The sequence below is a fragment of the Bos javanicus genome, chromosome 23 (assembly GCF_032452875.1).
Source record: "Bos javanicus breed banteng chromosome 23, ARS-OSU_banteng_1.0, whole genome shotgun sequence".
NCBI lineage: Eukaryota > Metazoa > Chordata > Mammalia > Artiodactyla > Bovidae > Bos > Bos javanicus.
In genome coordinates this window covers 9,137,514-9,150,996 of record NC_083890.1, presented here as the reverse complement: position 1 = coordinate 9,150,996, position 13,483 = coordinate 9,137,514, and the positions used below count along the sequence as shown (strand labels likewise).

General features: G+C 45.6%; 1 protein-coding gene across 7 annotated transcripts in view; it reads left to right on the top strand.

Annotated features, from left to right (window-relative positions):
- Nucleotides 1-13,209, top strand: part of TCP11 (t-complex 11) — a 160,645-nt gene extending 147,436 nt beyond the window's left edge. For all 7 annotated transcript variants that reach the window (XM_061399049.1, XM_061399047.1, XM_061399046.1 and 4 more), the window contains 6 exons: nucleotides 8,774-8,994; nucleotides 9,708-9,844; nucleotides 10,081-10,298; nucleotides 10,384-10,565; nucleotides 11,536-11,702; nucleotides 12,797-13,209. In XM_061399049.1, the coding sequence (XP_061255033.1) occupies nucleotides 8,774-8,994; nucleotides 9,708-9,844; nucleotides 10,081-10,298; nucleotides 10,384-10,565; nucleotides 11,536-11,702; nucleotides 12,797-13,029 (1,158 nt within the window). In that variant the 3' untranslated portion in view covers nucleotides 13,030-13,209. The remainder of the gene's footprint in view (nucleotides 1-8,773; nucleotides 8,995-9,707; nucleotides 9,845-10,080; nucleotides 10,299-10,383; nucleotides 10,566-11,535; nucleotides 11,703-12,796) is intronic.
- The last annotated feature ends 274 nt before the right edge of the window (nucleotides 13,210-13,483 follow it).

Genomic DNA, 13,483 nt, shown 5'->3' with positions numbered 1-13,483 from the left:
CCTGAAACTAGCATGGCATTGTAAATCAATTATACTCCAATATGAAATAAAAATTAAAACAGTCATGGGAGAGAGAAGAAAATGGTTAGCATATACAAATAAACCCATACTTATAAGAAGCAGAGAGAAAATGTATGGTCTTTGTTTCTGTAATGGTCACAGGGCTGTGTTTGGTATCTGTGGTTTCATTTTATGATTCATTCCATATTTTCCTTGTCTTCCGGTGTTGGGGTTTTTTATCTGACAGAGTGACCCAAACCTTCATTGCCAAAGAGTGTGAGTGCTCAGGCATTTTTCTTTTGCTGTTTGTATGCTGTGGTTTCCCCTTGACCTTTATTATTGGGTATGGAAATACCAAGAAGTACCTCAGAATCTTCCAGATTCCAGACACAGTCCTTCTTGCCCCCAGTGTGCAGCAGCAGCCCAGCTTCCTCTTGGTGCTCAGGGTCAGGTATTCTAGTCCAGAGAGGAACTCCTTTTTTGCCTTGTTGGCTCAGTGATGTTGTTGTTCAGTTGCTAAGTTGTGTCCAACTCTTTGCGACCCCATGGACTGTAGCACACCAGGCTCCTCTGTCCTTCACTGTCTCCTGGAATTTGTTCAAATTCATGTCCATTGAGTTGGTGATGCTATCTAGCCATCTCATCCTCTGCCGCCCTTTCTCCTTTTGTCTTCAGTCTTTGCCAGCATCAGAGTCTTTTCCAATGAGTCAGCTCTTTGCATCAGGTGGCCAAAGTATTGGAGCTTCCGCATCAGTCCTTCCAATGAATATTCAGGGTTGATTTCCTTTAGGATTGACTGGTTTGATCTCCTTGCAGTCCAAGGGACTCTCAAGAGTCTTCTCTAACACCACAGTTGGAAAGCATCAATTCTTCAGCGCTCAGCCTTCTTTATAGTCCAACTCTCACATCCATACATGACCACAGGAAAAACCATAGCCTTGACTAGATGGACCTTTGTCAGCAAAGTGATGTCTCTGCTTTCTAATACACTGTCTAGGGGGCTGTCTTACCTTCTAATTCTGTGGAACCAGTGCAAGCATTCCTCCCAAATCAGCAGGGCCCGAAGTTGGCAGGATGGGAAACAAAAGTTCTGCAAGTGGGTTTTTAGATTTAACAGAGAGAGCAGCCAGCCCTACTTCCACCCCTGATTCTGGGACCAAGTCTTCTCTCTTTAGGGAACAGCACTGCATAATAGTTTTGATTCAAAGCATATATTGCATCTTGCAAGACAGAACTTCTTCAGTTCAGGATATTATCTCCCAGCTAATGCTATAACTGAGTCTTCAATAAGCCATTCCACTTTTCAGTTAAGATCAGTCAACTTTCTGTGAGGGGGCATGTGGGTATGAACCCATTGCTGTACTTTCTTGGTTGTAAAATGAGTTCCTTGATCAGATGCAATGCTGTGGGGCATGCCAGAACCCAGACAGTGGATAAGGCCTTCTGTGAGATTCTGTGAGTACATGGGTTTTGGTGCCTAACAGAGGTAGAGAAGACAGCTTTATATTCAGAATGTGTTTGTTCCATTGAAGGTGAGTCTTTGCCCCCTCAGTGAAGGAAGAGGTCCAGAAAGGTCCTAAACAAATCGTCTGCTACCAGATGGCTGGCTGATCCTCCCTGGGGGAGCAGTGCCACATTACAGACTTAGTTGTTTGTGTTTTGGGGGATTTTTTTTTATTATGGTAAGCATAAACTTTTTGCCATTTTAATAATGTTAACGGTTACAATGATGTTAAGGGTTACAATTCAGTGGCATTTACAATGTTATGCACCCATCACCATTATCCATTTCCAAAATGTTTTCATCTTCGCAAACAAAATTAAACAGTAACTCCTCATATACCTCTTCCCTCAGTGCCTGGTAGCTTCTGTTTTATCTTCGGTCTCTGTGAATTTGACTGCTGTAAGTACCTCACATAAGTGGATCATACAACATTTGTTCTTATGCATATGGCAAATTTTACTTAGCATAATGTTTTCAAGGTTGGTCCTCATTGTAGCATGGATCAGAGCGTCATCTCTTTCTGTGGCTGAAAATACTCCTTTGTATGGATAATCCTACATTTTGTTAATCCATGCATCTGCTGTTGGGCGTTGGTGTTGTTTTCCCATTTTTGCTGTTGTGAATAGTGCTGCTGGGGGGACATTTGTGTCCAAGGCTTTGTTTGGGCATCTCTTTTCCCGTCTTTGGGATATACGCCCAGGAGTGGAACTGCAGCGTCATGTGATGATGTTTAATTTACTGAGAAACCACTGGAGCGTTTTCCACGGTGTCTTACCATTTACATTCCCACCAGAAATGTGCCTATTTCTCAACATTTTCACTGACTTTTCAGCATGTATTTTTCCTTTTTTAAAAACATTAGACATCTTCCCCTGGTGCAGCCACGTCTGACGCGGAGTCTTGTTGTGGTTTTGACTTGCATTTCCCTTGTGGCCAGTGGTGATGAGTATCTCCCTGTGCTTGGCACTGTCTTCTGCATTGTCTTTGGAGAAATGTTTACTCAAGTCCTTTGCCCATTTTAAAATTGAGTTGTCTTTTTGTTGTTGAGTTGTAAAAGTTCCTTAAACATTCTGCATCCTTGACCCTTGTTAGATAAATGATTTGCAGATATTTTCTTCAGTTCTGTGGGTAGCTCCCCCCCTAGTTTGCTTGATGTGTCCCTTGATGCACAAATGTTTTAATTTTAACGAAGCCCAATTCATCTAGTCTGTGGTAACTTCTGCTTTTGGTGTCATATCTTGTGAAATCCAAAATCGTGAAGATTTGCTCCTGTTTTCTTCTGAGAATTTCAGAACCTAAGCTCTTATGTTTAGGTCTTCTACCCAATTTGAGTTATATTTTATTTGGTGTAGGTATGGTTCAACTTAACTTTTCTGCATGTGGATATCCAGTTTTCCCCAATACCATTTGTTGAAAAGACTGTCCTTTCCCCATTGAATGGCCTCAGCATTGTTTTCAAAAACCATGTGACCATACGTCCAGGTTTTATTTCTGGGCTCTGTATTCTAGCGTGCTTTGTGTGTCTCCTTACGCCAGTGTATGCTTGGTCTCTTATGGGCCACTTTCATCTGACGATAGGTGGCTGTGTGCATGTCCAGTCTGGTGCCTAGGTCGGTCAGACAACGCCTGACGGGACGCTCAGGCCACATCTTACCCATTGTCCGTGTTAAGGTGTTTGCTTTCTCCCAAGGGTCAAGATCAAGCCAGAATGATTTCTCCAAAGGCAAATAGTTATCCCCAGAAGAGGGCATAGGTTTGCTCCCAAATCCTAGAAGTCTGTGCTGTGCTGCTCCTGTCAGTACTTGCTCAGAGGGTGTGTATAGCATCCACAACTCGCCAGGGACACTTCAGGTATCATCAAGTCTCCTGGCTCGGGCTGGGCTTGCTGCAGAGCCTAAGTTTTGCTTGGTTCCACTTGAAACTGGCAGCCTTGTGAGTGACTCTAAATGAATGTCACAGTAGCAGTCTCAAATGTGGTGTATGTTACCTTGAAAATCTACAAAGATGGACAAGTGTTTTGCCTTTTTTCATGATGGGTTGTTTGATGTGCAGCAGCTTATCTTTCATCTTGGAGTGGATGGCTTGACAGGCTCAGATCACTGAAACTCTTAAGTCACTTCCCTGAGGTCATGGGCTGCCCATTCTTACAGGGATTATCTGCCAGGCTCTAGTTTGCATGTTTTTTTGAGACATTTTAAGTACTTGCTACTTTCTGCTCATCAGGTCCACTGGACGTGTGGCCATTTGAGTTCAAACCTCACTCACTGTGCAGATTTTGTATCAGTCAGGGTCCAGTCAGGCAGAAGAAACCACAGGGTGATTTGAACAAGGAAACGCTGCTGTGCTGTGGGAACTTGCTGGCAAGAGCACCCTGGAGCCTGGAAAGAGAGCCTCTTCCTCTTGCTGTGTCTCTTTAGCACCCTCTGCCGGCAGAACATAACACTGTGCCAGCCTGCAGAGGAAAACGAAAGGGCCCAGCGCATTTTCCCAGAGTAGGCACTGACGGGCCGATTTGGAACTGAGGCTCCGGATGCATAATTGGCATAGTTTATCATTTAAATGGACAGTGCGGAGCAGGTTTTACTTGTTCAAGATGAAGCTAAATAGTTGGGACCTTGCTGTGACGATACAGTATTCCATTCAATTATTAATAACTAACACTATTCCTCACCATCACCAATATCTGTATATTACCGAGGCACAGATGTGAATAAGACAGTCTCTGTCCACAGGGAACTTATATATTTTTCTGTTAATAAGTTATTTTCAAGGGACTTTTAACAGTTCCTTTGCCTATTTCATTCTTTGAAGTAAAATTTAAACCTCAAAAATGCTTGCTTTGGAAAATTAAGAGTACCTCCTCAGATTTCCCTGGTGGCGCAGTGGATAGGAGTCCGCCCGCCAGTGCAGGGGACACAGGTTCAATCCCTGGTCCAGAAAGATCCCACATGGTGCAGAGCAGCTAAGCCCGTGTGCACCTAGCGCCTGTGCTCTGCAGCAGAAGCCACCGCAGCGGGGAGTAGCTGCCGCTTCATGCAACCAGAGAAAGCCTATGCAAAAGCAACAAAGACTCGGTGCAGCCAAAAATAAGTAAATAAAATAAAAATTTAAGAAGATTTTTAAAGAGTACTTTAGCACCATGTGATGCTGTATGTTTTATATCTGTGTACCTTGCATTTCTTTTTTACCATACCCCTTGATTTTACTAATCTCTTTATCTCAAATCTGTGTAGAAAATGATACACTTACTGCTGCTGTCATTGATCCCCTAAACCCTTGAACTATCACTGGTCCCTAAACAAAGATAAATAATATTCTTTAAGAAATTGACGGGCCTCACTTCTTTTTTTAAAAAAAATTTTTTTGGATTATAGTTGATTTATAATATTGTGTTAATTTCTGCTGTACAACAAAATATTCAGTTATACATATAACCACTCTTTTTTAGATTATTTTTCCATATAGGTCATAGAGTATTGAGAAGAGTTCCCTGTGCTATAAAGTAGGTCCTTATTAGTTACTATTTTATATATAATAGTGCATATTGTCTTTTCCAGTCTCCCAATTTATACCTTTCCTCTCCCCCACTGCTTTCCACCCTGGTAACCATGAGTTTGTTTTCTACGTCTGTGGCTCTATTTCTGTTTTGTAAATAAATTCATTTGTACCATTGTTTTAGATTCCATATGTCATTTCAGTTCAGTCACTCAGTCATGTCCGACTCTTTGCGACCCCATAGACTGCAGCACACCAGGCCTCCCTGTCCATCACCAACTCCCAGAGTTTACTCAAACTTGTGTTCATGGAGTCAGTGATGCCGTCCAACCATCTCATCCTCTGTCGTCCCCTTCTCCTCCCACCTTCAGTCTTTCCCAGCATCAGGATCTTTTTTAATGAGTCAGTTCTTTGCAACAGGTGGCCAAAATATTGGAGTTTAAGCTTCAGCATCAGTCCTTCCAGTGAATATTCAGGACTGATTTCCTTTAGGATGGACTGGTTGGATCTCCTTGCAGTCCAAGGGACTCTCAAGAGTCACCTCCAACACCACAGTTAAAAAGCATCATTCTTTGGCGCTCAGCTTTCTTTATAGTCCAACTCTCACAACCATACATGACTACTGGAAAAACCATAGCCTTGACTAGATGGACCTTTATTGGCAAAGTAATGTCTCCGCTTTTAAATATGCTGTCTAGGTTGGTCATAACTTTTCTTTCAAGGGGCAAGAGTCTTTTAATTCATGGCTGCAGTTACCATCTGCAGTGATTTTGGAGCCCAAGAAAATAAAGTCTGTCACTGTTTCCACTGTTTCCTCATCTATTTCCCATGAAGTGATGGGACCAGATGCCATGATCTTAGTTTTCTGAATGTTGAATTTTAAGCCAACTTTTTCACTCTTCTCTTTCACTTTCATCAAGAGGCTCTTTAGTTCCTCTTCGCTTTCTGCCATAAGGGTGGTGTCATCTGCATATCTGAGGTTATTGATATTTCTCCTGGCAATCTTGATTCCAGCTTGTACTTCATCCAGCCCAGCATTTCTCATTAAGTATTCTGCATATAAGTTAAATAAGCAGGGTGACAATCTACAGCCTTGATGTACTTCTTTCCCAATTTGGAACCAGTCTGTTGTTCCATATCCGGTTCTAACTATTGCTTCTTGACCTGCACACAGATTTCTCAGGAGGCAGGTAAGGTGTCTGATATTCCCATCTCTTGAAGAATTTTCCACAGTTTGTTGTGATCCATACAGTCAAAGGCTTTAGCAGAAGTCAGTAAAGCAGAAGTAGATTTTTTTTGGAACTCTCTTGCTTTTTCGATGATCTGGCAGATGTTGGCAATTTGATCTCTGGTTCCTCTGCCTTTTTCTAAATCCAGCTTGAACATCTGGAAGTTCATGGTTCGTGTACTATTGAAGCCTGGCGTGGAGAATTTCGAGCATTACTTTACTAGCTTGTGAGATGAATGCAAATGTGCAGTAGCTTGAACCTTCTTTGGCACTGCTTTTCTTTGGGATCGGAATGAAAACTGACCTTTTCCAGTCCTGTGGCCACTGGTGATTTTTCCAAATTTGCAGGCATATTGAGTGTAGCACTTTCACAGCATCATCTTTTAGGATTTGAAATAGCTCAACTGGAATTCCATCATCTCCACTAGCTTTGTTTGTAGTGATGCTTTCTAAGGCCCGCTTGACTTTGCATTCCAGGATGTCTGGCTCTAGGTGAGTGATCACACCATCATGGTTATCTGGGTCATGAAGATCTTTTTTGTACAGTTCTGTGTATTCTTGACATCTCTTCTTAATATCTTCTGCTTCTGTTAGGTCCATACCATTTCTGTCCTTTATTGTGCCCATCTTTGCATGAAAAGTTCCCTTGGTATCTCTAATTTTCTTGAAGAGATCTCTAGTCTTTCCCATTCTATTGTTTTCCTCTATTTCTTTGCATTGATCGCTAAGGCAGGCTTTCTTATCTCTTCTTGCTATTCTTTGGAACTCTGCATTCCAAATGGGTATATCTTTCCTTTTCTCCTTTGCCTTTCACTTCTCTTCTTTTCACAGCTATTTGTAAGGCCTCCTCAGACAACCACTTTGCCTTTTTGCATTTCTTTTTCTTGAGGGTGGTTTTGATCACTGTACAATGTCACAGACCTCCGTCCATAGTTCTTCAGGCACTCTGATCAGATCTAATCCCTTGAATCTATATGTCACTTCCACTGTATAATTGTAAGGGATTTGCTTAGGTCATACCTGAATGGTCTGGTAGTTTTCCCCACTTCCTTCAATTTAAGTCTGAACTTTGCAATATGGAGTTCATGATCTGAGCCATAGTCAGCTCCTGGTCTGGTTTTTGCTGACTGTATAGAGCTTGTCCATCTTTGGCTGCAAAGAATATAATCAGTCTGATTTTGGTATTGACCATCTGGTGATGTCCATGTGTAGAGTCTTCTCTTGTGTTGTTGGAAGAAGGTGTTTGCTATGACCAGTGTATTCTCTTGGCAAAACTCTATTAGCCTTTGCCCTGCTTCATTCTGTACTCCAAGGCCAAATTTGCCTGTTACTCCAGGTGTTTCTTGACTTCCTAGTTTTGCATTCCAGTCCCCTATAATGAAAAGGAGATCTTTTTTGGGTGTTAGTTCTAGAAGGCCTCGTAGATCTTCATAAAACCGTTCAACTTCAGCTTCTTCAGCATTACTGGTTAGGGCATAGACTTTACTGTGATGTTGAATGTTTTGCCTTGGAAATGAACAGAGATCATTCTATCATTTTTGAGATTGCATCCAAGTACTGCATTTCAAACTCTTTTGTTGACTATGAATGGCTACTCCATTTCTTCTAAGGGATTCCTGCCCGCAGTAGTGGATGTGATGGTCATCTGAGTTAAATTCACCCATTCCAGTCCATTTTAGTTCGCTGATTCCTAGAATGTCAACATACACTCTTGCCATCTCCTGTTTGACCACTTCCAATTTGCCTTGATTCATGGACCTAACATTCCAGGTTCCTATGCAATATTTTCTTTACAGCATTGGACTTTACTTCCATCACCAGTCACATCCACAACTGGGTACTGTTTTTGCTTTGGCTCCATCTCTTCATTCTTTCTGGAGTTTCCATATGTAAGTGATATCATATATTTGTCTTTCTCTGTCTGATCTCACTCAGTATGACAGTCTCTAGGTCCGTCTATGCAAATGGCATTCTTTCTTTCTTTTTCATGACTAATGTTCCATTGTATATATGTATGACGTCGTCTTTATCCATCCCTAATGATGAACTTTAGGCTGTTTCCAGTGGTCCTGCTGTTGTAAGTAGTGTTGCCGTGAACATTGGAGTGCATGTATTATTTCAAATTATGGTATTCTCTGGATATATGCCCAGGAATGGGAGTGCAGGGACATATCGTAGCCCTATTTTTAGTTTTTTAAGGAACTTCCACACTGTTCTCCACATTGAATGTACCAGTTTATATGCCCACCAACCGTATATAGAGGGTTTCCTTTTCTCCACACCTTCTCCAGCTTTTATTGTTTATAGATGTTTGATGGCCATTCTGACCAGTGTGAGGTGATACTTCACTATAGTTCTGATTTGCATTTCTCTAATAATGAGTGATGTTGAGCATCTTTTCATGTGCTTTTTGTAAGGGACCTAGCTTCTTGATCCTTAAAAGACATAGGCTGGGATGTCTCTGGCTGAAGGGGGATTGTCCATTAGAGAGAGTTGGGGGCTCTGAACAGAAAGCATCTCATCCTCTGACTTTCTTTCCTGGGCAGATCCTGCTGTCGCTGCTATTACCACGCCAGAACCGCCTAAGAAGTGAGATTGAAGAAGCCCTGGACATGGACCTCCTTATGCAGGAAGCAGAACACGGGGCCCTGAATGTCCCTCATCTCTCCAAGTACATTCTCAACATGATGACTCTGCTGTGTGCACCGGTTCGTGATGAGGCAGTGCAGAAACTGGAGAACATCTCAGACCCTGTTTGGTTACTGAGGTGTGAAGCTTGACCACTGGGCTGGGCACAGCTGGGCGGGACACTGACTCACAGCTGCTGTCTCTTCCCCACTGAAGACCTGACTGGACTCCTCTTTTCCATGGTCCATTCGCTTTTCTTTTCTGAAGATGGCCTTAGATTGATTTGGCTCCCTGTGTACCATCCTACCGTAGGTCACTGGAGTATGTAATCCTTTCTTCCAAGGAACTCAGACACCCCTATGCCAGGCTTTCTTATTGCAGTTCACACAATGTGAAGATAGAGATTGGAGACGATCCCTTTTTCAGAGTTATAGAAACCAAGACCCAGAAAGTTAAAAAAAAAAGTGAATTGTCCAGAGATAGCATCAGAAATAACATCAGATGTAATCTTACTGTTCAGAGAGATTTGTTGTCATGCTGATGTATTTCCTTCTACTGACTACTTTTTTTTTTTTTTAAAGAGACATAGAATGGCTGGTGTGAAAAAGTCCAAAGGCTGCAACATCCAGAGACTTACTTGCTGCTAGTGCTGCCAGTCATTCACTCTGGGCCTTGGGTCCTGGGCCACAGTGCCATCTTTTGTAAATTTCAGAGGCGAGACCTAAAGCCCCTCCCACCTCTAGAATACAGTGATTTAATGATACCTTGTGTAGGTTCCCCGCCCCGCCCCCACTGGAGAAAGTAGGGAAACATCCTTTCATAGTATAAATATTCCATTTTCTCCTGTGTCAGAGGGATCTTCCAGGTTCTGGGCCTGATGAAAATGGACATGGTGAACTACACTATCCAGAGCCTTCAGCCCCAGCTGCAGGAACATTCCATCCAGTACGAACGAGCGAAATTTCAGGACCTTCTCAACAAGCAGCCCAGTATGTATATAAACTTGAGGGAGAGCGGGGGTGGGGGTGGGGAGTATGACCTTGGGTTCTGGCTTTATGATGTGGGAGGGAACTCTGCCTCTGTTTAAGAACAGAGTTTCTCGCTCAGACTAGGGGCGGCAGAAGGCTGCTGGCCCGACCAAAGCGTTTCCCTGCTGAGGGGAGGAGACCTCACCCGCGGTCCCCAGGCCGCAGGGCGGTGCTGAGGGGGCCTCCGCTCTGCTCAGGCCTCCTGGATCACACCGCACGCTGGCTGACCCGCGCGGCCGCACAGCTGTCCGCGCCACCGCCCAGCGGCCCCGACGCCGCCGACGCTGCCAGCTCGCCCTGCTCCTCCCCCGGCGAGGCGGCCAGCAGCCCGGAGCCCCTCAGCCCCACCATGGTGCTGTCCCAGGGCTTCCTGAACCTCCTCCTCTGGGACCCTGAAGACGACGAGTTCCCTGAGGTAGGAGGGGGCGCCCGGCCCTGTGGTGCGGGCGCAGGGCCTGCCCGGGGCCGCCCCCTAACGGCGCGCCCCGCCTGCCCCCCAGACCCTGCTGACAGACCGAGCGCGGCTGCAGGAGCTGGAGGCGCAGCTGCGCCAGCTAACCATCCTGGCCTCCGTCTTGCTGGTTTCCAGCAGCTTCTCTGGCAGCGTCCTGTTTGGCTCACCTCAGTTTGTGGATAAGCTGAAACGCGTAACCAGAGCCCTGTTGGAGGAGTTCAAGTCCAGGTGAGCTGCAGAGGTCTGTTTTAGACCAAAGTGGGGTGAGGACACGGCCGCTGAGGCAGGATGCCTCGCGTTCCCATGAACCGCAGAAAGGCCCTGTGGACTCAGCCACAGAGATGCGGGGTGTCTTTCCTTAAGTGCTCTTGAGGCTGCTTTTTTAAAATTTTTATCGAGGTGTAATTGATTTACAGTGTCGTGTTAGTTTCAGGTGCACAGCAACGTAAATCGGTCACACATTTATCCGCTCTTTTTAAGATTCTTTTCCCGCACGGGCGTTACAGAGTATTGAGTAGAGCTCCCTGTGCTACATAGCAGGTCCTTATTAGTGATCTGTTTTATATGTAGTAGTGAATATATGCACCAATCTCAATCTTCCAATTTATCTCCCTTGAGACTTCTGACAAAGAAAAATAAAACTTTCTTCCAACAGGGCGGTAAGGAGGATTGTTTACTGTAAAATGATTCCATGTTGTTGCTACAGAGGAGCCTTTCTCTAGTTGTGTGGGCTGGTCTTACCTAACTCCAGGAGCCAGTCAGCAGTGTTGGCTGAGCGCCTACTGCGTGCAGGGTGACACACCCTGGGAGAGGAAACAGTGGAATCCGAAGGCCAGGTTTGTTATTGTAATTGTGAGAGCAGGACAGATGACCGTGGAAAATGTCCAAGAAAGTCTTAAAAGTGCACATATATATATTACATGGAGTTGGAACGTTCTGAGTGGATATGCAACCCCTGTCCAGAGCTGATTTTATAGTTTATCTCGTTTTCTAAGAAGAACGTGGTATCACACAGAGAATACTGTCTGGAGGGTAACGGTGGAAACCCTGCCCTGCCCACCGGGCTCAAGCTCCCAGGATCTGGGGTGAGGGCGGCAGGGTGGCCAGGCATCTCCCTGGTGTGGGCCTGACTTACGGTGTGGAGCATCGGGGCTCGTGGCCACCCCCGGGTCCCAGCTCGCTCTCCTCCATGGTCTAGGCCTGAGGAGGAGGCTATGCTGACTGTGAGCGAACAGGTGGCTCAGGAGATCCACCAGAGCCTCAAGAACATGGGCCTGGCTGCTCTGAGCAGCGACAACACGGCCTCTCTGATAGGGCAGCTCCAGGACGTCGCCAGGAAGGAGAACTGTGTCCGCAGCGTCATTGGTGAGTGTGCCCGTCGGGGCGAGAATGGTGAAGGGAGAGGCCGATCCCGACCCCTGGACATTGCTCACCGAGCCATTTAACAATAAAAAGTGTAATAACTGGACAGGTCACTGGGTAGGCTTTAGTTTTTGCAAAATGCTGGGTTGAAAATACATGCCTTTTAGTTTAAAGACTGCCTCTATGAGGTTTCCCTGGTTGTCCAGTGGTTAAGACCCCACGCTTCCACTGCAGGGGGCTCGGGTTTGATCCTTGGTCAGGGAAGTTCTGCATGCTGTGAGGTGCAACCAAAAATTTTTTAAGAAGATAAAAAAGACTGACTCTGTTGGTTCTAAGGGAGATTTGCACCAGCAATTCATGGCTTCTCGGTGTGGCATACTGTCCAACTTGGTTAAGTCATCCTTGGCTTTCTGGGTCATTTCTGATGGCTTCCCAGATAGCTCAGTGGTAAAGAATCTGCCCACCAAAGCAAGAGCCACAGGAGCTGTGGGTTCGATCCCTGGGTCAGGAAAATCCCCTGGAGGAGGAATGGCAATCCACTCTAGTATTCTTGCCAGGACAATCCCATGGACAGAGGAGCCTGCCAGGCTACAGTGCATGGGGTCACAAAGATTTGGCATACTGTCCAACTTGGCTAAGTCATCCTTGACTTTCTGGGTCATTTCTGGCTACAGTCCAAGACATGTGACACCCACCCCCTGCCAACAAGAAATTGATGCTGAATTAGGTTGGGGGACATGTCCCCAAAGCAGGGATTTCCCCTCTCCCACGTTGAATTGGCAGCTGTGAACTTGACTTAGCTCTTAACCTCAGCCATCTGAAGGGTCAGTCGAAGATCCTCCTGTTGCATCAGACAATAGGATCTATCTGACGGATACTTCAGGAATCTTTTGAATAGAAATGTACTAGCCTAGTAGTTTTGGATCTTTGCTCTGTCCTTAGGAGCTGGGTCCCTTTCCAAACAAAACAGATGTCCTTCTCTCTAGGTGAGTGGGTGGGTCAGTGTGTATCTCATTTAACTTTGAAGTTAGGAGTGTGGTGGGCAGTGTTTCCCCCTGAAGATTATTTGCCTTCTCACTATCTTTCCCTACTCACAGATCAGCGGATCCACTTGTTCCTCAAATGCTGTTTGGTTCTTGGTGTGCAGCGGTCTCTGCTGGACCTCCCTGGAGGCCTCACCCTCATCGAGGCAGAGCTGGCAGAACTGGGCCAGAAGTTCGTCAGCCTCACACACCACAATCAGCAGGTGTTCGGCCCCTACTACACGGAGATCTTAAAGAGCCTCCTCCCCCCAGCTCAGGTGCTGGAGACAGAAGTGGCATCTCTCTGATGGCGCTGGCTCGGGCCCTGGCTCCTGGGACCCAGCAGCGAAGCCCGCCATCTTCCTGGGGTGACGTCACCAAGCAGCACACCCTCTCCCCGCCTGCAGCCAGCGTGCCACGCTGTAGTGACCTCGTGTGTGAGCTCCAGCTGGCCCAAATGCGTCCACCAATAAACTTTTGAACTGCAAGCAAGCCCCCGCTTCGTGTGCCGCAGCCGTGGCCAGGCCCTGCATGCTCAGCCGCCCACTAGCCGAGCAGCCAGCAGGCCCCGGTTTTTCCTCCAGGTGCCGCTTTCAGCACACGGAGCAGAGAAGCTAAGACACCCGGTACTAACACTGTTCTCTGAGGGTAAAGGTATTTCTCTAAGGGCTCTGAAAACTCTGTGGAATTACTTAAAGTGTGAGTGTATTTCTGGAATTTAGGAGTTTGTTTTGTCTAATTCAGTTCAGATTTGGGCATGAT